Source organism: Schistocerca cancellata, chromosome 7 (genome assembly GCF_023864275.1).
Source record: "Schistocerca cancellata isolate TAMUIC-IGC-003103 chromosome 7, iqSchCanc2.1, whole genome shotgun sequence".
NCBI classification, from domain to species: domain Eukaryota; kingdom Metazoa; phylum Arthropoda; class Insecta; order Orthoptera; family Acrididae; genus Schistocerca; species Schistocerca cancellata.
In genome coordinates this window covers 294567757-294589638 of record NC_064632.1, presented here as the reverse complement: position 1 = coordinate 294589638, position 21882 = coordinate 294567757, and the positions used below count along the sequence as shown (strand labels likewise).

The window sequence follows — 21882 nt, the reverse complement described above, 5'->3', positions numbered from 1 at the left end:
AGGATACTTTCCGGGACTGGATCAGACTCTGAATGTGGCTCTCCAGCAGGGATACGACTTCCTCAAATCCTGCCCTGAAATGAGATCCATCCTTCATGAAATCTTCCCCACTCCACGAAGAGTGTCTTTCCGCCCTCCACCTAACCTTCGTAACCTCTTAGTTCATCCCTATGAAATCCCCAAACCACCTTCCCTACCCTCTGGCTCCTACCCTTGTAACTGCCCCCGGTGTGAAACCTGTCCCATGCACCCTCCCACCACCACCTACTCCAGTCCTGTAACCCGGAAGGCGTACACGATCAAAGGCAGAGCCACGTGTGAAAGCACCCACGTGATTTACCAACTGACCTGCCTACACTGTGAAGCCTTCTATGAGGGAATGACCAGCAACAAACTGTCCATTCGCATGAATGGACACAGGCAGGCAGTGTTTGTTGGTAATGAGGATCACCCTGTGGCTAAACATGCCTTGGTGCACGGCCAGCACATCTTGGCACAGTGTTACACCATCCGGGTTATCTGGATACTTCCCACTAACACTGTTATCTGGATACTTCCCACTAACACCAACCTGTCAGAACTCCGGAGAAGGGAACTTGCCCTTCAGCATATCCTCTCTTCTCGCTATCCGCCAGGCCTCAATCTCCGCTAATTTCTAATTTCATTTTGCCGCCGCTCATACCTCACCTGTCTTTCAACAACATCTTTGCCTCTGTACTTCCGCCTCGACTGACATCTCTGCCCAAACTCTTTGCCTTTACAAATGTCTGCTTGTGTCTGTGTATGTGCAGATGGATGTGTGTGTGTGTGTGTGTGTGTGTGTGTGTGTGTGTGTGTACGCGCACGAGTGTATACCTGTCCTTTTTTTCCCCCTAAGGTAAGTCTTTCCATTCCCGGGATTGGAATGACTCCTTACCCTCTCCCTTAAAACCCATATCCTTTTGTCTTTCCTTCTCCTTCCCTCTATCCTGACGAGGCAACCGTTGGTTGCGAAAGCTAGAATTTTGTATGTATGTTTGTGTGTCTATCGACCTGCCAGCACTTTTGTTTGGTAAGTCTCATCGTCTTTCTTTTTAAATATATTTTTCCCACGTGGAATGTTTCCCCTCTATTATATATATATATGATGACCATATTCAGTTTTTTTTTGCTGTAGATGGTGTTATTTTTTACCAAATTCAATTGCCGTATTTGGTGTCCGTTTTGACTGAAGTTCTCTCTCTCTCTCTCTCTCTCTCTCTCTCTCCCTCCCTCCCTCCCCCTTTTTTTTTCCAAAAATTCAGGTTTCTTTCCGCCAAAGTTATCTTTTTGGGAAATTCAGTGACTGTTTTCTTGCCCTGTTCATTTATTTTTTTGTCAATTTCAATGATATTGTTTTTCCAAATTTGCTTCTGTTATTTGTGAAATTTTGTCTTATTATTTGCCCAATTCAGTATTATTTTTGCACTCATTGCTATTTTTTGCAAAATTGCGAGTTATTTTCTGGAAAATTCACTGTTTTTTCCCAGTTCAGTATTATTTTTTGACAAATTCAATTTTGTTTTGCCAAGTTTGGTATTGTTTTTGTCTAATCCACCATTGGTTTTCCCCGTTCTTTGTCATTTTCGGTGCCACATTCGTCGTGACATCAAAGTTTGTTGCAAGCAAACTGAACTATCATAAGATTATACAGGAACATCTGCCTTTTGGAGATCAGATGGCAAATTGCATTTTTAACGTTCAATAACTATCAGTCAGTAAGCTATATTAGTAACCGGCTGTCTTCAAGTTCATAGAAGTTTTATGTTGCAAAATTACAAACATTGTGATATCTCCAACAAATTGCATTTCATATTATTTTGCTAAAAACTGCAAAAGACATTATTTTTTGCATTATTGCTTTCGTGAAATAATCTTGTTCCTAATGATGCTGTGTTCAAAGATGACATGGACCACAGAACACACAGCTCGCATTGTCCAGGACTGGTTTTGTAAGCACGAGGACGAATTCTCACTTTTCCCTTGGTTAACAGAGTCAACAATCTCATTACTGTTGAGCTTTTGTGGTCTCCTTAGGGGGAGGAGGAAGCACTATTGCTATCCACCTCCATCATCGTTACATGTACTTACCACTATTTTGCATGAAGATTGGTATAAGATTCCATTAAAACCCTTTTTGCATTTTTGTGTACTTCGAATTTAATGTTAACGTGAGATACAGGTCGACTCTGAAATCTGTCAGGCTTCATTATAAAACTTTTAGGAGACGATACTGTTCGTATGTTTGACGAGATTAGGAAAGTCTATTAATCACAGGAAAATTTTACTACTTTATATACAGACAACAGCCCAGAAGCTCCAGAAATGAATTCTTTTGGCAGCAGTGAAAGCGAAGAAGTTGCCAATGGCAAGGTAAGCGTTGGACAGTCTGAGAAACAAGACACTTTACAATAATAGTGGGGCTGAAAGACATTTCACTGCAAGAAATGAAAGTATTTCTCAATATTACAACAGACAGAATTCGTGTGAATTCAGCTAGATTTAATGCCCCATTAAATGATGGAAAAAATGAAGTACATTGTCACTTCAATAGCTCACAGGGAAGGGAGTTCACACACCAGCTGCAGTGTGGGAATTGCATCAGTGGCCATTTGAGGAATGGTGATAATATTTATTTGTGAAGACAGACCACACAGAACAGAGATACATACACTGAGCAGTGAGTCACTTAATGCTACTTGTGGTGACGATTACATGGAGACTTGTTTGAAAAATTTCTCAAAATCTGTAATATAGTGTCACTACTGTGAAACGTCTATTATCTCCAACTGCTGCAACTGTCCTTTTATTTATATTACTTAGTCACTTCTGAAGGTTTTCAGTTTTGCTTTTGCTCTTCACTGTCAACATTCTAAAAGTCCAAATTGTAAATCTGTACACACCTCAAGCAACTGCATGGATGTAATGGTTTTATGCTGTCTCACTGCTTCAAATCACAGAAACATCACAGTAGAGAAAAGTTCACAGTAGCTGTACATGATGATTAGGATGGTTTTGGGCATGTATCACACTGTTGACGTTAAGGTTTCTTCAATGTATACCACTGTTTTTAATACAGAATATTTCAACTGGACATCTTTTTTCAGATTTTTTTGTTTGAACTAATTCAACCCATTAAAAAATACTTTACGGAAATAGTGCATTTACTGTGTTTCACATCTTGTGCTTATCCTCCATTCAAGATAACTTTACACAACGAGTGGTAGTATTTCCTAAGCCCATCGTTTAAATGGCACGTAGGATTCTCACTTTTATTCTATACTTCTATTCATCCTCGCAGTCAAAGATCTCCTCAAAATTAAGAGCCATGTACTAAAATTCTGTTTTGTTTTTGTTTTCTGCTACTAGGGAGTGCCAAAGGTTACACCAAAGTTGTAAACACTAGACAATTTCGTATTTATTCACATAAATTCACTTGATGATAGAGATTTAAAACTCTGAAACATGTAATGGAAACAAAATAAATTGTGTCACGTAACAGTAAACACTAACCTAAAATGTTCACATTTGCAGTTACCCCAATTTTTTTTTATTTGTGTCTTCGAAGCAAATAAGTTTTTCTGTTTACAGAGCAACATGTATTTTCTTACGGTAAAGAGGCCCTAAGATTATGTTCATTCACGTATTTGGCATGTATACACAGAAAAAAATAAATAAATAAAATAAAAAACAAAAAATTCCAAATTTTTCCCAGATCAAGTGAAATTTGTGACTGCATTGAGAACTTTTTGACACAGAGGACACAGCATTTTATCTTGCATGGAGAGTCATCATAAGATGCAGAAGTAACTTCGAGTGTGCCCCAAGGAAGTGTGTTGGGACTCTTGCTGTTCATGTTTTATATTAATGACTTTACAGACAATATTAATAGAACCTTGGACTGTATGCAGATGATGCAGTTACCTGTGATGAAGTACTATCTGAAGCTGCATAAATATTCAGTCAGAGCTTGATAAATTTACAAGGTGGTGCAAAGATTGGCAACTTGCTTTAAATGTCCAGAAAATGTAGAACTTGTGTGTGCACACTTCACAAAATGGAGAAAAAAATAGTATCCTACAACTGCAATATCAGTGATTCCAAAACTATGCTTTTTCTCGGTGAAAATACAATATATACTCTGGATGAAAGACTTTTTTTCTGTGTTAAGTGACAGAACACTTTCCTTCAGAGCTGTAAAACTTATGGCACAGATTTTATACACTGGCAGAACTTCCTGGCACTTAGGAAATGAAACCCAGCGAAAAACACCACATTTAGGAAAGATCTTAAGACGTTCTCCAAGAAATACACTGCATATTTTTGTGTTGCGAAAGTATAAATACAACTTCTACCAAATACAGCACAGTAACTTCTGAAGCACTGAAACTGAGATTGGCTGACAAAGGCGCTTGTGCAAAGCAATCGTAGCTCTTCTCATGTGATCTCACCAGCCAATGACAGCAGATATTCAGAGTACAGATCAAGTGATGGAGTCTGCCAATAGCAACATTACAGTTCAGTAGAATGAACACACAAATATGAAAAGTTAATAGTTGATATTAATATACGTACAGTATAGTTACAAGAAAAGCTAAGCTTTTGCATATAAAACTGGTCATCAAAATGTTTTTGCTGCTTTTCTGAGGGTGTGACTTGGTGGATCCTAAGAGCACAGATTAAAATGCAGCAACTAAATATTTCTGACAATCATGTGATTACAAATTTCATTGCTGTGCACTGAACATTTTGTGAGTTACTTGGCTGAACACACATTCCGTCGAGCATTTTGGCTTTTCAAGACGAGAGTAAAACATTCCAAGATTTGTTGTTACTAAGTACTGCACAGACTTCATCCTAAAACCTTTGACACATTTTGCTGTTGGCAGACATTTGTGTATGTGCTATGTTTTGTTGATTTAAATGGCACATTTTCTTTGCAACTTAAGTTTTATTTTGGTGTTATTCTCTTGTTTATGTTTTATTGTCGCAGGATTATTCTGCAATAGTGGGCTAACGTAAAATTCTTTGTTAGAGTATCAGTTCTTACCACCCAAAATTACAAAAATTCAAGTGCAAACTAAAAACAACAACAAAATCTCCAACTACTAAAAAATTACCAGGTTTTTCCTGGTTGCTCTAGGGTGTATACCCACCGTTACTCTCATAAAAATTATGTATCTCTAACCAGAAGTATGAACCAGCTACATTGAAGCCAAAAACATTGCTATAACCATTACTCATAATTTGCCTCCTCACTATCATTGACTTTTACCACTCTCTGTGTGCAACTCATCTTAGTCAGCAGTTACTAGTGAAATTTCACAAAGCTTATGCTATGTTTGAAACACACATTTTCCCTATACTCTTAACTCCAACTTCATTTTCTTTCACCAAGACACATTGTACAGCTACCTATAAGGTTTACATGTATAGAAAAGTGAAAAGTATTAATTCATACAGGGTCCAGTTGAATGCGACAAGGATATATTAATTAATGTAATTTGACAGGGTAGCGGAAAAATTTTAAACATTATAGTTGCATCTTCAATTTTTTATAACACCACCTCTCTTGTTTTAATGCTTGTAATAGAGCTCTTCTGATCTCATCTCATCCGCTGTTGTGTACAGATGTATCTTGTTCTATATGTGCCTAATAAATAAACGTGGACAGCTCATGGAAGAAAAGTATTTTGTTCTACAAGTTGCGAGAACACCTGTTCCCTTCTGTGCGCGTCATGAACCATCTTCAGGATTCATGGGAATAATCTTCAAGAAGCTGACCACTGTGTCGTCATTGGCATTGTCATATTATGAGAGATGAGAGGTAATTGTTATTAATAGAGTTACTTCGTGTTACAAAAGATTGAAAGCGGTACCTATCATCACATCCTGCATGCTGCTCATGTAAAGTAGAAAGCTTTCAACAGGAGTTGTTGATTGTGATATCGTCATCCCCCCCCCCCCCCCCCCCCCCCCACTACCACACTAATTTTATTTATATAACACCCAGAATGCAATTTCTGACTTTGTTTTAATATTAAAATCAATCCCATTATTAGTTTCTATATTTGATTTTAATGCAATTGCCTCTAGGCTTCATTGAAATTAATGCACAGGCTCATCACAATATAACTATCATCATAACTTTAATTACTAGTGCATTACCTCAGTACAGTAGCTCCATCAGACAAAACTAGAGCTTTAATTTTGACAGACAGAAGCTGCCCTAAAATAAGAATTCAATATAACCACTATAAAGTCTTTGAGAACTTTTGATATAAATGCAGCTATAAATCCAAAATACAGGGTGTTACAAAAAGGTACGGCCAAACTTTCAGGAAACATTCCTCACACACAAAGAAAGAAAATATGTTATGTGGACATGTGTCCGGAAACGTTTACTTTCCATGTTCGAGCTAATTTTATTACTTCTCTTCAAATCACATTCATCATGGAATGGAAACACACAGCTACAGAACGTACCAGCGTGACTTCAAACACTGTTACAGGAAATGTTCAAAATGTCCTCCGTTAGCGAGGATATACGCGTCCACCCTCCGTCGCATGGAATCCCTGATGCGCTGATGCAGCCCTGGAGAATGGCGTATTGTATCACAGCCGTCCACAATACGAGCACGAAGAGTCTCTACGTTTGGTACCGGGGTTGCATAGACAAGAGCTTTCAAATGCCCCCATAAATGAAAGTCAAGAGGGTTGCGGTCAGGAGAGCGTGGAGGCCATGGAATTGGTCCGCCTCTACCAATCCATCGGTCACCGGATCTGTTGTTGAGAAGCGTCCGAACACTTCGACTGAAATGTGCAGGAGCTCCATCGTGCATGAACCACATGTTGTGTCGTACTTGTAAAGGCACATGTTCTAGCAGCACAGGTAGAGTATCCCGTATGAAATCATGATAACGTGCTCCATTGAGCGTAGGTGGAAGAAACTAAAATGAGCTTTAACATGGAAATTAAGCGTTTCCGGACACATGTCCACATAACATCTTTTCTTTATTTGTGTGCGAGGAATGTTTCCTGAAAGTTTGGCCGTACCTTTTTGTAACACCCTGTATAACAAAAACAGATTCAATAGCTTCAGTTGCCTGAGACTGCAGTCATGTGAGAGAGAGTTGCATTTGCGTGTGTGTGTGTGTGTGCAGGTGTGTGTTGTCTGTTTTTGACGGATGTCTTACTGGCTGAAATCTCTTTATCTGTGACAGTCTTTTTGTTGTGCCTATCTGTGACTTATCATCTTCACTATATGGTGAGTAGCAACTTTCTTTTTCATTATACTGTAAATTTTTATTTTTTCATGGCTGTTTATTTGGTACTGTTTCCTACCTGTAAATTCAATCTTGCTGCTAACCTTCAATATACAAATCACATCTTATTACTATTTAGCAGTTGAGAGAACTTTATATGGTGCTGTATTCAGGATCACTGCTTTTCTACTAAATTTTTCCAATGGACTGATAAACACATAATTATTCATAAGGTTTCTTATTAATTAGTACAAACAGGAATGTAATACTCACCTCAAGGATGCTCTTCCTGTCAGCATGCAAACGCATGACTTGTACAGCCCAGTCTAGGAGCTTCTCACCACGAGGAACTTTGACCCTTTCATGTTTCAGTCTTCCCACACGGAATTCATGAGGGTCTTCCCGGCGGGGAGACAAACCTGGTGCTCGCTGCCGCTCAAGAGTTACATCACGTTGTGTCTGAAGCCAGACGATCGACCTGTAAAATCGAATGCAAACTGAAGGTAATTCTACTAAGCAAGTTAAATATCTAAACACAGAAAACTTTTTCTCAACATCTGTAACAAAATACGCATTGCACACCAACAGTAACCATCATCCTGGCTTGTAGCAGGCAGTGTGCTACAACTGCACTACCCATTTTTGCCACATGGACTAACTCAAAATTTCAGCTTGACACTTTTTTCTTCTCAGGATTAATATTAATCTTACAATTCAACATTAACTGAAATATTATTGCAATAGTTATGCCTCAAACATGGTTCTAAGAAGAAGAAGACATTGATGATGAAAAAGGAGGTCATCAACAATCAAACTGTTGGTCTGAACACATTTAAGTGCTCTCCTTGGCATAGTTTTATTGGAGGGAGCATGCCTTTGACTTTCTCCAGCCACTAGCTAAATCTGTTAACAGTTATTAGAGAACTGGTGGTATAATAAGGATTCTATGCCATGGTACAACTCGGCATTTTTCAATTGGGGCTCGGTGGGGAAGTGCTCGACTTCCATAGGTCCAGGCTCAATACCCAGTTAGTCCTCAGATTGTTTTTACCCTTGTCACTTGCTGTTTTTATCACTCCTGGCAATGATTTGTTAATGAGAAAATAAAATGTTGCACTGTGGTTTGGAGTCTGTGTTTAACTGTATGTGCCCTGTAAGTGGTAAGATTGGAGGTCGGGAAGGCTATACAGCCTCCAATGGGATCATGCCTAGTAGAGCATTGCGGAGTTTAAACTGACTTTTATAGCGGAAATGTTGAGTCACACGTAGGCACAACAAAAAGACTGTCAAACAAGTAAGGTTTAAGTCCAAAAGGCCTTCTTTCTAATTGGGCACCAACAAGTATTACAGTTAGCAACCGTGTGTATCTTTAGGCAGCGTAACTCACAGCCTGCAAGTACTCAGACTTTATTCATCCATTATTTGAGAGTAAAAGCACTTGGAACATACAACAAACTTTACAGACAATTTTGAATCTTTATCGACCTTCCTCTTGCCGATCCCTTACCACCCCCCCCCCCCTCCCCTTTCCCAAAGCGCACACACAAAATGAGGGAAGGAAAAAAGTTAATCACTGGCTACACTTTGGCTGTTCATGCAGTAAAACTTCATGTATTTATTAGTTCTTTAGTACCAACTCTATTCACAACACAGTTTGCAGACACTACCTGCATAATTACTGAATGTACCTGCAAAATTATATCACTGTACAACACATAGTTCAGCAGATATGACATCATCAACTTAAGATGCACGAAAAACTTGCTTTTCCTTACAATGGGGCAGAACTCAGACTACGTTCACCCAATGTTTAGCAATGAGAGGTTAACGACTTTCAACAAACATTAAGCACAATTTCAAACCATTTCTCGATTAGATAATTAATGTCAAATACTTAACATATTACCTCATCTGTAATGTAATTAGAGGCTTGAAGGTGTTTTATACATGACAGTTCAATTCTTTAAAAAAATTGGTAGTTTTCTGATAACAGTATCAAGCAGTGCTGTTGAAATTAGAACGTACAGTTACACCGAAGAGACTTTACTTAACTGTAAATTAGTGTTCTCAGCCAGGTGAGTATCAAATGAACTTTTAAAAATGGGCTTTCAAACATGTTAACCAGACAAACTATCACACCATAAAACACTTGGAAACTACACTCAAGGGCCAAAGAAACTGGTACACCTGCCTAATATCGGACAGGGCACCCACGAGCATGCAGAAGTGCCGCAACAAGACATGGCATGGACTCGACTAATGTCTGAAGTAGTGCTGGAGGGAATTGACACCATGAATCCTGCAGGGCTGTCCACAAATCCTGAAGAGTACGGGGGATGCATACCTCTTCTGAACACCACGATGCAAGGCATCCCAGATACGCTGAGGGATGTGTCGTGGAGATTCGTGCCCAGCACATGTAGCTGACGAGGTGTGGCACAAGTTGCAAGTTCCTGCAACTTGTACCTGCAACATCGACGCTAGAATTCCAATAAATACTCTGTTCCGGCACATGTGCCTGTCTCCGTTCGCTAAGCAATAACACGGCACAAATCGCAGATGTATTTTCTACTGCACACGCTCAGTTCACAGGCACACGTGATCAGCTGTGTATGTTACATAGCAGTTAGTGTTATAACCTGTAATCTCGCCCTATATTGCTTTCGTTTGGGAAGATGGTGTGGATGAAGAACAACACAATGAAACTAACTGAAGAATTTCGTGAAAGGTGCTCTTTGTGGGATCCATCATCCCCCGATTATAAAAATTGCAACACCAAATGGGACAAAACTGATCAGTTTATTCGACATTTCTGAGAAAGAAGTGGATGGTAAACTTCATAATTTAAGATCTCAATTCCTCCGGGAATATAATAAATCAATGACAAAGCCATCAGGATCACGCAGAGAAGATGTTTACATACCTAAGTGGTATGTCTAAAATTCACTGCTATTCATGAAGGACATAAACACCTGCTATTCATGAAGGACATAAACACACAAAGAAAGAGTTTATCCACGTTTCATGTAAGTAAGAGCATATTTATTTCTCATGATGTTTATCACAAACTTTTATTTGTGTAGCATTGATGAATGTGAATGTGTTCTTTGCTGTAGTGCCCGAAAAAAAAGTATTTTCGATGAACAATCATTGAACTATATTCGACACTAAGCATACAAATGTTGCCACTCCACTTGTCCTTCAGCAGTGACAAAATATGTTGCGAACTCATTTCTCACTTGCTTTGCGTTTTCGGCAACATTTCTGCCGATTCTTGATAGCGATGTAAGAGGTGGATGGTCTCTCCATCTCCCAGGTTCTACAGTCCCTTTTTCTAGGTTTTCGGAATGTAAACTGCCTGGTGGTGAGTAAATTAGGCAAGCTTCTCGATTTCTTCTCAGGAAGTTGTGAAGATAAATGCAGCACAAAACCTCAACAGTTGCTTTATGGGGATCAAGATGAATAGGTTTTCTTAGAACACGAAAAACAAACAACAGTATCCCAAGGGCATTTTCGATGACTTCAGGCTCTACAGACTCTGTAATTATATACGCTTTCTTTGGTGCCTTTGTTATGATTACCTGGAAAGGGTTTCATTATGTGTTCTTGTAGTGCAAAGTCATCGTCAGCAATAATTACGTAGGGGGTGGACACTTCTCTTCCAGACAGAGGTTCTGGTTCTGGTATGTGCAACTCGTCTGCTTGAAGGGCTTTGTTAAAAGTTGTTCGGTTAAATACATCTCCGTCCGAAATACGTCCTTGCGCTTCCACATCTGCATAAAGAAATAAATTGGTAACTGGCATCCACTAATGCCATTAACACAATGCTGAAAGTGTCTTTATAGTTGTAATAAGTGCTTTCAGATGAGCAAGGCTAACAATTCGAACATGTTTTCAATCTACGGCCCCTATGCAGTAAGGGAAATTCCAGTGAAACAGATTCTCGTGCAATTTGCTTCCACTGTGCTTCAGTTTGCGGTGCCTGAAAAAAGTAAACAAAGATTCTGAACATTTGAAGTAGTAAGAGAAGACGATGACTCTCAACTGGAAGAAATAAAAAGCACGAATACTGCGAGTACTTGTAGTACTTCTAGTACGCATTTGGAGACACTCCAAATTCCACTGCGGAAGAAAGCGAAAATGATTCAAAATAATTCGTCTGCCGATGCTGCACTTCAAGTTTTAAAGAGGACAAGTGAGCACCTCCTCACGAAAAAAGAAGATAAATTGATGTCATTTTAAAATATATTGAATGTGAACTACGAGAATTTCGTAATAAATGCCTTGCCATTCTGCAGAAGAAAATCCAGGACTTAATTTTCCAGAAAAACTCTAAGAACTAGAAGAATTTGAACAGAGTGAAATTACGGAAATAAAATTAATGCCAATAGACATTCATGAGGGGCAGCAAACAGAAGCCGAAAACGTTTTTATTTTAAGAGGAAACAGTTAAATGTCTATATCTGTGTGTTAAATCCAATGGTATTTTGTTCCAAGTAATCAATAAAAATAAGTTCTCACCTCAATTTCTCTTTGAAGTGCCTTTATAATAGCCTGACACACTTTTGGTATTATTTCACTGATTTTGGATTTGGAAATCCTATGCACGTACATTAAGGAGATGTATGAATCTCCAGTAGCTAAAAAGTTTAATGTAACGGCAAGTTGTTCAGCACAGGTTACAGCCTCTCGAAAATTTGTATCCTTCAGTGTGTAGTACTGTGCCGTCATATTTAGTAAGACTTCAAAGTCCGTCGTAGACATATGAACAAAATTTTTGAAGCCCTGTCTGTCTTGAAGTTTAAGGTCATGCATCACGAAGTGTAATCTCCATGAATACCCCATTTATTGAGAAAGTTACGCACCCACCACCTACGTTCCTTTCTCCGCTTATTCTCCGTATTCACTATTATATTCACAGCGTTAGTGCAAAGAAACAGAAGTTCTGTGTCAGATGCCATGTTCCGTGAAACTGGCTGCCTACATGTCGCCAGTGAGAACGCTCACATTTGCTGCTTGTGTTGGGCACTTGTTGTTGAACCAATTCGCGAGATACATGTGCCGAGGAACTTTTCTCTGTGACTTGTGCCGGGCACGAATCTCTGCGACACATCCCTCAGTGTGAATGTAGCTTTAGTCCAGTGTCAGTGTTGATGGGCACAGGCGAGGCGTAAAGTTGTGTGTCGCGAAGTCATCAATGGTACATGAGTGGGCCTTAGGCTCCAAAACTCCATATCAGTGATGTTTCGTTGAACAGTTCTCACGTTTACACTTGTTGATGGCCCAGCACTGAAATATGCAGCAATTTGTGGAAGGGATGCACTTCTGTCACGTTGAACGATTCTCTTCACTCGGCGTTCGTCCCGTTCTTGCAGCACCTTTTACAGGCCACAGTGATGTCGGAAATTTGATGTTTTACCGGATTCCTGATATTCATGATACAATTGTGAAATGGTCATACGGGAAAATCCCCACTCCATCGCTACCTCAGAGATGCTGTGTCCCATCACCTCAGAGATGCTGTGTCCCATCGCTCATGGGCCAACTACAACACACTTTAACCCTGATAAACTGCCACTGTAGCAACAGTAACCGATCTAACAACTGCACCAGACACTTGTCTTACAGAGGCATTCCGACCACAGTGCTGAATCCTGCCTGTTTACATATCTCTGTATTTGAATACACATGCCTTTACCAGCTCTTTGGTGCTTCAGGGTATGGTATCATTCAAGCTGAGCTGCTATGTTCAAGGTTGTCTGTGTGTGTAGACTTTGCTTAATCACTACTTTGTACAGAGAGTGAACATTTGTTTTCAATTCAGAGTACCCCATTATCCTGTTAATTCTATTTACTAAAATGTTGCTCAATGTTTTAAGAACATAAATAACATCATTACATTGAATTGCTTCTATAGACACACATTTGTGTTTCTTCGTTAGTATTTTCACTATTCAATCAGAAAGTCAAAATGTTTAATACCAATTTCTTACACAGTAAAACTATTATCCATTTTTTGGCGACTGTTCCGTAACTTCAAACTCCTTAGCTGCCTACATCGCATGATGGCCATCTATGTCATCCACCTCTCTGGAATCACTTAAATGTCGACTTTCATTCCACATGTGAATAATGTATTGTTAGTCATTTGTGTCACAATCAAATGCAAGACATAATGACTTGACGTACTGCCATAGCTATTGTTGCAGAGAAAACAACTGTGTAACATGAAATTTTGTTGGTCATATCAATATCAATAAATAATCCCCAGGTTTATGATTTAAAGAGCTGGTGAATCAGTTGTTAAGGCAGCCGCAATCTATATGAGACATTAGTGGATTGCCAGTTGTCAGATGAGCATGATGCCGCCATTACAGTCCGTGATAAACACCTATTCTACTCGAAAAGAACGGAAAACTTTATAATAGTGTTCTGATAGATAACAGCCACATTGACTGGCAGTTACATGTAGAGGGAGGACTTTAACTTTTAAGATGCCATAAAATGGGAAACTGCAAATGAACACTGAATATACTAACAAATCTTAACACACAATAATTTAAATGGATGCAAAATCTCCGAGATAGGCAACCTTTTACAGAAGCTCAAAATTTAGTTTGACTTCAGTGTGAGGCACAGGCCACACCAATATTCAAAGAAGGTAGTCGGTGTAATATACTAAATTACAGGCCCATATCATTAACGGTGATATGGAGCAGTTTTTGGAACATATATTGTGTTTGAACATTATGAAATACCGCAAGAGGACAGTCTATTGACACATGGTCAACATGGATTTAGAAAACATGACAAGGGATTTCAAATTGATTCTGTATTTCAACATTTCCAGAAGGCTTTTGACACTGACCCACACAAGCGGCTTGTAGTGAAATGGGTGCTTATGGAATAGTCATCTCAGTTGTGTGACTGGATTTATGATTTCCTGTCAAAGAGGTCACAGTTCATAGTAATTGACGGAAAGTCATCGAGTATAACAGAAGTGATTTACGGCATTCCTGAAGGTATGCTGTTCTCTATCTATATAAACGATTAGAAGAAAATCTGAGCAGCCATCTTAGTTGTTTGCAGATGACTCGTCGACCAATAAAGTCATCAAAAGATCAAAAAAATTGCAAAACAATTTAGAAAAGATATCTGTATGGTGCAAAAATTGGCCAATTGACCCTTTACAATCTTGTATATTGATTTGCTACAATATATTACTTTTATGAAAACATGTGTTTCATTATCTCTCACAAAAGCGTGGAAATGGAGAAAAAGAAGGCATTTGACAGGCAGCGTCTAATTGTACGTCCTGAAGACTATGAGAAAGTAATGCCAGAATTCTCAGAAGAATTAGAAGAATTGTCAGATTCATGTGAATCTGCGTCGGAAGAGGAAGTTATTGAAGAAGAAAACCAGAGCAGTGACTCCAAACAATCAACAGAGGAAACATATGACCACCTGGTTGAAGAGGGAGACAACAAACAGATGATTACCGATTTTACGTAGGAAAAGATAAAGAAACTATTAGTATAAGTGAACTGCTTCCTTTACTTCTTTAAAACCAAGGCAAAGAACATCCTAAAAGTTTTGCCAGGTCCAAGAAGTAAGTGCTGAAACTACAGAAAAAGAATTGATGTAACTTACCTATTTATTACTGAAACACTGTGGAAAATACAAACTGATACATCCAGAACAGTAAAAGAGCTGAAGTTCAATATTCCATAGAATGAGACTGCAGAGACACCACGAAACTGGAAATAAAGGCTCTTTTAGGTGCATTATATCTAGTAGGTTTAAAGAAAGGAGACACACGAATTGCTGTGAACTGTGGGGTGCAGATGGTACAGGAATGATTATTTTATGAGCTCTCTTAAGCTATAAGTGCTTTCGCTTTCTGCTTCTAACTTTTAGGTTCGACGACCTGGGTACCCAGAATGAAAGAAAAAAGTGACAAACTAGCACAATTCGGGACTTCCAGCAAGAGTCCCTCAACAACCTCCTTGCTCACTACAGTGTCAGCGAGTTTGTTACTATTGACAAGATTTGGTTGGTTGGTTTAAAAAGGGGGGGGGGGGGGGGTGGCACAAACTACGAGGTCATCGGCCATTGGCCCTTGTTCCTAATAAAACAAAGCCACAAGTGTGACAATAAAACGGAAAGAAAGGAAAAACCACAAGAACGAAGAAAGACAATGAACACTAAAAAGAACAAAATAGGACAAGAAAACAAAAGAGAGACACGAGAAACAGAAGAGCGTAAAACAAGAAAGCAGATTACAGTGGCTGGCTGACCAAGAGAATAAAAAGAAATCCAGCCACTCTCCAGCCTAAAAGCACTAGGTTGGAGGAGGAAACAGACGGACAAAGGACACACGCTAAAACCTACATAAAAGTATAAAACCCACTCTCATGGATAAAACATAAAACTAAAGCTGCGGCTGAGACATTGTCATCCAACACCGAAGGTAGGTAGCTGGGAAAGTTACAAGTCCACCGAAGAGCGGCTAAAGTGGGCAGTCCAGCAAGAGGTGGACGACAGTCATTTGGGAGCCACAGCGACACAGAGGTGGGCCCTCGCGACGGAGTAGGTAACCATGCATTAGCCGTGTATGGCTAATGTGGAGCCAGCAGAAAACAACCGATTCCGTGTGAGAGGATCGCATGGAAGACTTCCACCCATTCGTCGTCTCTTTAATGACATGCAGTAGTTGTGCGTACTGTTATGCCATTCTGTTTCCCAAAGCCGGAAAACCCTGCGGCATAAGGCAGAACACAGGTCAGCTTCGGAGATGCACATCTCCAGAAGCGGTTTCCGTGTCGCCTGTTTGGCCAGCCTGTCGGCAAGTTCGCTGCTTGGGATTCCGACATGTCCTGGGGTCCACACAAACACCACTGAATGACAGGACTGGTCCAGGGCATAGATGGACTCTTGGATGGATGCTTCCAGAGGATGGCGAGGGTAGCACTGGTCGATAGCTTGTAGACTCTTAATGAGTCAGTACATAGGAAAAATGACGCGCCAGGGCATGAGCGGATGTGCTCAAGAGCACGAGATATGGCTGCCAGCTCTTCAGTGAACACACTGCAGTCATCTGACAAGGAGTGCTGTTCAATAGGTCCTCCATGAACATACACAAAGCCTATGTGACCATCAGCCATCGAGCCGTCGGCATAAACCATGTCAGAGCCCCGGAACACATCAAGAACTGAGAGGAAGTGACAGCAGAGAGCAGCAGGGTTAACAGAGTCATTAGGGCCATGCAAAAGGTCCAGATGAAGCTGCGGCCGAGGTGTACACCATGGAGGCGTACGTGAAAGGACCGCAAGTACACGTGGTAAAGGGAAGGACTCCAGTTCGGAGAGAAGAGACCACACGTGAACTGCAATTGTTAGCCCCAACCTGGGCTGCCGATGCTGGAGATGGACTGCCGTGGGTGGGAAGAGGAGATGGTAATTCGGATGCTCAGAAGAACTACGAATGTGTGCAGCGAAACTGGCGAGCAGTTGTGCACATCTGATCTGCAATGGAGGGACACCAGCCTCCACCAGTACGCTTGACACCGGACTCATCCTATAAGCCCCTGTCACTAGTCAAACCCCGCAGTGGTGCACAGGGTTGAGTAAATGCGACACTGAGGGCACCGCTGAACCATAGTCAATTCGGGATCGGACAAGGGCTCTGTACAGCTGCAGCAGGGTAGAGCGATGTGCGCCCCAATTGGTGTTGCTCAAGCAACGGAGGGCACTGAGGTGCTGCCAGCACTTCCACTTAAGCTGATGAAGGTGAGGAAGCCAAGTCAATCGAGCGTTGAAAATCAGACCTAAGAATTGGTATGTCTCCACTACAGTGAGTGGATCATCATGAAGGTAAATTTCTGGGTCCAAATGAATGGCACAACAGAAGTGCATGATACATGACTTTGCGGCTGAAAACTGGAAGCCGTGCGCTAGAGCCCATGACTGCACCTTGTGGATGGTTCTCTGTAGGCACCACTGAACAACACCAGTATTGGTGGAGCAGTACAAAATGCAGGAATCGTCTGCATACAGGGATGGTGAGACAGATGGCCCTACAGCTGCTGCTAGACCATTAATGGCCACCAAAAATAGAGACACACTCAATACAGAGCCCTGCGGGACACCATTCTCCTGGGGAGGAGGAGGGGGGGGGGGACTATGTGAGGCACCAACTTGGACATGGAAAGTACGAAGCGACAGGAAGTTTTGGATAAAAACAGGGAGCGGGCACCAGAGACCCCAGTCGTGCAATGTGGCAATGTCGTACGCTTTACTTAAGTCAAAAAGATGGCAACTAGGTGCTGACTTCTGGAAAAGGCTATTCGGATGGCAGACTCGAGAAATACCAGATTATCAGTGGCAGAGCGATCATGGCGGAAGCCGCTCTGTCATGGGGGCCAGGAGGCTATGTGACTCTAGGACCCAACTCAACTGCCGACACACCATACATTCCAGCAGCTTACAAAGAACGTTGCTGAGGCTAATGGGCCAATAGCTATCCATGTCAAGCAGGTTCCTACCAGGTTTGAGCACCAGAATTATGGTGCTCTCCCACCATTGCAATGGAAAGACGCCATTGCACCAGATTCAGTTGAAGATGACGCTTTACGTCAGGCAAGAGACGTTTAATCATCTGACTGTGGATCCAATCCGGCCCACGAGCTGTGTTGGGGCAACATGCAAGGGCACTGAGGAGCTCCCACTCTGTAAATGAGGCATTATAGGGTTCACTGTGGCGTGTAGTGAACGAAATCACTTTCCCTTCCATCTGCTGTTTGAGCATGCGAAAGGCTGGGGGGTAATCCTCCGATGCAGTGGCGCGAGCATAGTGCTCGGCAATTGTGTTTGCGTTGGTAGTTAACATGCCATTTATGTTAACACCAGGAATACCTGTTGGGGTCTGGTACCCAAAAACTCGTTTTGATCTTTGCCCACACTTGGGAAAGTGACATATAGCACCCAATGGTCGACACTTACCTCTCCCAACACTCCTGCTTCCATCATTTGATAAGTTGGCGAATGTGGGCACCGAGCTGTTTAAAGGCTATGTTGCTCACGGGTGCCCAGCCCGATATTAGGCTTGGGTTTCCCAGGCTGGAATGACTTCACTGGCCCAGTCTCCAAGCCGAGGATGAGTGTGAAGTCCTGCGACCAGCTGCTTTTGAGCTCTTCAGCCACTGGCAGGTGTCGTCTTTCTCACTAACAGAAACCTGGGAAAGGAGTGACCCAAGGGACTCCTTCCTAGCAAGAGAAGCCGATGAAGACTTACTCTTATCTGGCTTGGAAGTGGGGACGGGCATCCCCGATGGTTGGGTGGGTGTTGCTTCCGAAGTAGATGGTGCAGGAGGAACAGGGAGGGAAATGGCCCCCCACTATCAAGGGGGCAGGTGTAGTCTTCGAGCTCTGAGAGGTGACTGGGGTTGGCAGAGCTGAAGGAGCCAGAACTGTTGTAGCGGTGGTGTAAGACGATGTCATACATACAGCATGCAGGCGTTCAAATTTTTTCTTAGCCTCAGTGTAGGTCAGTCGGTCCAGGGTCTTGTACTCCATGATTTTCCTTTCTTTCTGGAGAGTCCTGCAGTCTGGCAAGCAAGGCAAATGGTGCTCTCCGCAGTTGACACAGATAGGAGGCGGGGCACAGAGTATTGGGATGTGATGGGCATCCGCAATCTCAACATGTGACAGTGGAAGTACAGCGGGAAGACATATGGCCGAACTTCCAGCACTTTAAAACTCCACGTCCGGGGAGGGACATAGGGCTTTACATCACATCGATAGTCCATCACTTTGACTTTCTCAGGCAATGTATCACCCTTGAAGGCCACGATGAAGGCACTGGTGGCAACCTGATTATCCCTCAGACCCTGATGGACATGCCAGATGATATGTACACCTCGCCGCTTTAAATTGGTGCGCAGCTCATCGTCAGACTGCTAAAGAAAGTTCCTGTGAAATATGATACCCTGGACCATATTTAAGTTCTTATGTGGCGCGGTGGTAAGAGAAGCATCCCCCAACTTGTTAGAAGTGAGTAATGCCCATGACTGGGCAGAGGATGCTGTTTTGATAAAGACTGACCCAGATCTCATTTTGGACAAGCCCTCCATCTCCCCAAACTTGTCCTCTAAATGCTCAACAAAAAATGAGGCTTCATCATCATGAAAGATTCCCCATCAGCTCTCAAATATACAAGGTACCGGGGCGAATAAGATCTGCTGCCTTCCTACATCTGACATTCCTCCCAAGATGTGGCCAGGGAGGGAAACAATTTGGGGTCGTACTTCTGTGCATTGAATTGAGCTTACGAACGCTTAGATTGCTGGTGTTTCACCACCAGCAAGAGATCATGGACTACGCTTCACCACGTGTCATCTGCCCTGATGCCACCCACTCCGAACATGGGCCCTCCCCACAGGTGCCACCCAGCCACAGCAAAGGTCACCTGGCACGAATGCCATTGCCGGGAGTCCCGATGCCCCAGGGGGGTGGGCATCTACCACTTGGCATATATGAGGAGTTAATGGTGCAGGCATCAGCAGAGTGATCCCTGTGTGGTCTGCGGGCTACAACCAACAGGGTACATGGTGGCCCCACCACAACGGACTAGCTACTGTGCTGGTTATCAGGCGCAAAGAAGTCCATGGTCATCGCCGACGCAGAAAGCAACACTGCATAGTACATGGTGGAAAAAACACCCAGAAAGGTGTCCTCGCCCAAGAGATGGAGAATGAGCAGGACTGAAATGCGACGACAAGAAAGTGGGCTAAAGATCTCAAAGCACAATGCACCTTGTAAGGTGCCCTTCCCCAACTCGCTCGCTCTTCGGGAAAATTTTAAAGAATGGTGGTCAAACCCTACAGGATACATCACATAAAGGCTGAAATGTGTGGAACTCCTATTAGTCACCTCTTACGACAGGCAGGAATACCTCGGGCCTATTCTAACCCCCAGACCCGCAGAGGGAGGGGGAGGAAGAGGGTGGACGGGATGGTACGAAATGAGGCATCCTTTGAGAGGACACTGCAGATTTGTTCAGTATACCCCTAATAAGCCTGCAAATTATGGGATCAAGATTTATGCCTTATGTGATGCCAAAACATTTCACACCACGAACCTTGAAATTTACTGTGGCAAGCAGATGCCAGGACCCTACCTGAAGTCTAACAAGCCTGATGACATTGTGCAAAGATTAGTGACACCAGTTGAGAAAACAAACAGAAACCTTACAACTGACAATTACTACAGTAGCTAGCATCTGGCTTAAAATGTACTTGACAAATTTTTGACTTTCTTGGAAACCATGGGAGGGGGGGGGGGGGGGAGAAAGATATGAAGGAAACACCTCAAGAATTCCAAGCCTATAAAACCTGGGAAGTCCAGTCATGTGTCTTCGGTTTTCAAGACGATTTCTGTATGGTCTCGACTGTTCCTAAAAAGAACAAAGCTGTGATTTTTTATCGACAATGCACAGCAGAAATAAAATAGGTTAAGAGACTAAGAAATCAAGAATGAATTTGGACTACAATGCTACCAAAGGAGGAGTAGGCACTGTAGATCAGATGTGCTCATCCTACAGTATTTCCGGAATAAAGCGATGATGGCCACTTGTACTTTCCTACAGACATCTAGATATTGCTGGGATAAATACAAACATTTTCAAATTCAACAATCCTGATAATAAAGAAAGAAGACGAATTTTTTTGAAACACATTGCTCTGGACCTTATGGAAGAACATTTGAATCAATGAGTGTTACTAGAGACACTTCCAAAGGATATTTATGCCTTCTTGACAAAGTATAGGCACAAAGAAGAGAAGACCAAGGAGCCAACAAAACCTGGAATTTGTTAAATATGTAGCAGACATAAAAACGACAGAACCAAAACAGTATGTATGAAATGCAAGAAAAAATGTATGCAAGAAACATAGTGTCATAGATACAAAATGCGTGCAATGTGAAAGTGAGCTTCAGATGGAAGTTCACTAATTTATTCACAATCATAAACAGTAGTGGGAGTTTATGAATGTTCGACTTCATAATGTGTTCCCTTGTTACTTTCTTTTCATGTGAATCAGTGCAATTAAGTGATACAATTAAAAGAACCATGAAGGCAATAAAGAATATCTGCTTGTTATAAATTAACATGACAAAAATAGGCAATTGTGAAGGCAACATATAAATAAAAAGATTATTTTTATAGAGCCATGTAATGTTTTATGTTTACTCCAATAAAACGTAACTGGCGATTATATAAAGCTTATTTTTCCTTAGGTTAAAACTGTAATACTAATTGCGGTGTAAAAGCTGCGATGCACCCACTCATTGAAGTTTTACAGGTTTTGTCTTGCCAGAGCAACATGATTCCCACACTGCTGCAGACAATTAATAAATATGTACATACTGATGACTAATCGGAGGCAGTGCGAAACCAGTAATGGACTAATAAAAAAATTGAAGAACAAAACAAAAGGTGACTGGTTGCCATAATTTCAAGAAACCTTTACAATATTCCCATATGTCAAATGAAAGAAGAAGCATCCGAGACTCCGGACAAGTGTGACACACAGATATTCATC

The 21882-nt window shown here is 41.5% G+C and overlaps 1 protein-coding gene across 6 annotated transcripts in view; it reads right to left on the bottom strand.

Annotated features, from left to right (window-relative positions):
* The window catches only part of LOC126091990 (E3 ubiquitin-protein ligase HECTD1), a 349712-nt gene that overhangs the window by 32679 nt on the left and 295151 nt on the right, over positions 1–21882 (bottom strand). For all 6 annotated transcript variants that reach the window (XM_049907362.1, XM_049907358.1, XM_049907357.1 and 3 more), the window contains one exon: positions 7557–7761. In XM_049907362.1, the coding sequence (XP_049763319.1) occupies positions 7557–7761 (205 nt within the window). The remainder of the gene's footprint in view (positions 1–7556; positions 7762–21882) is intronic.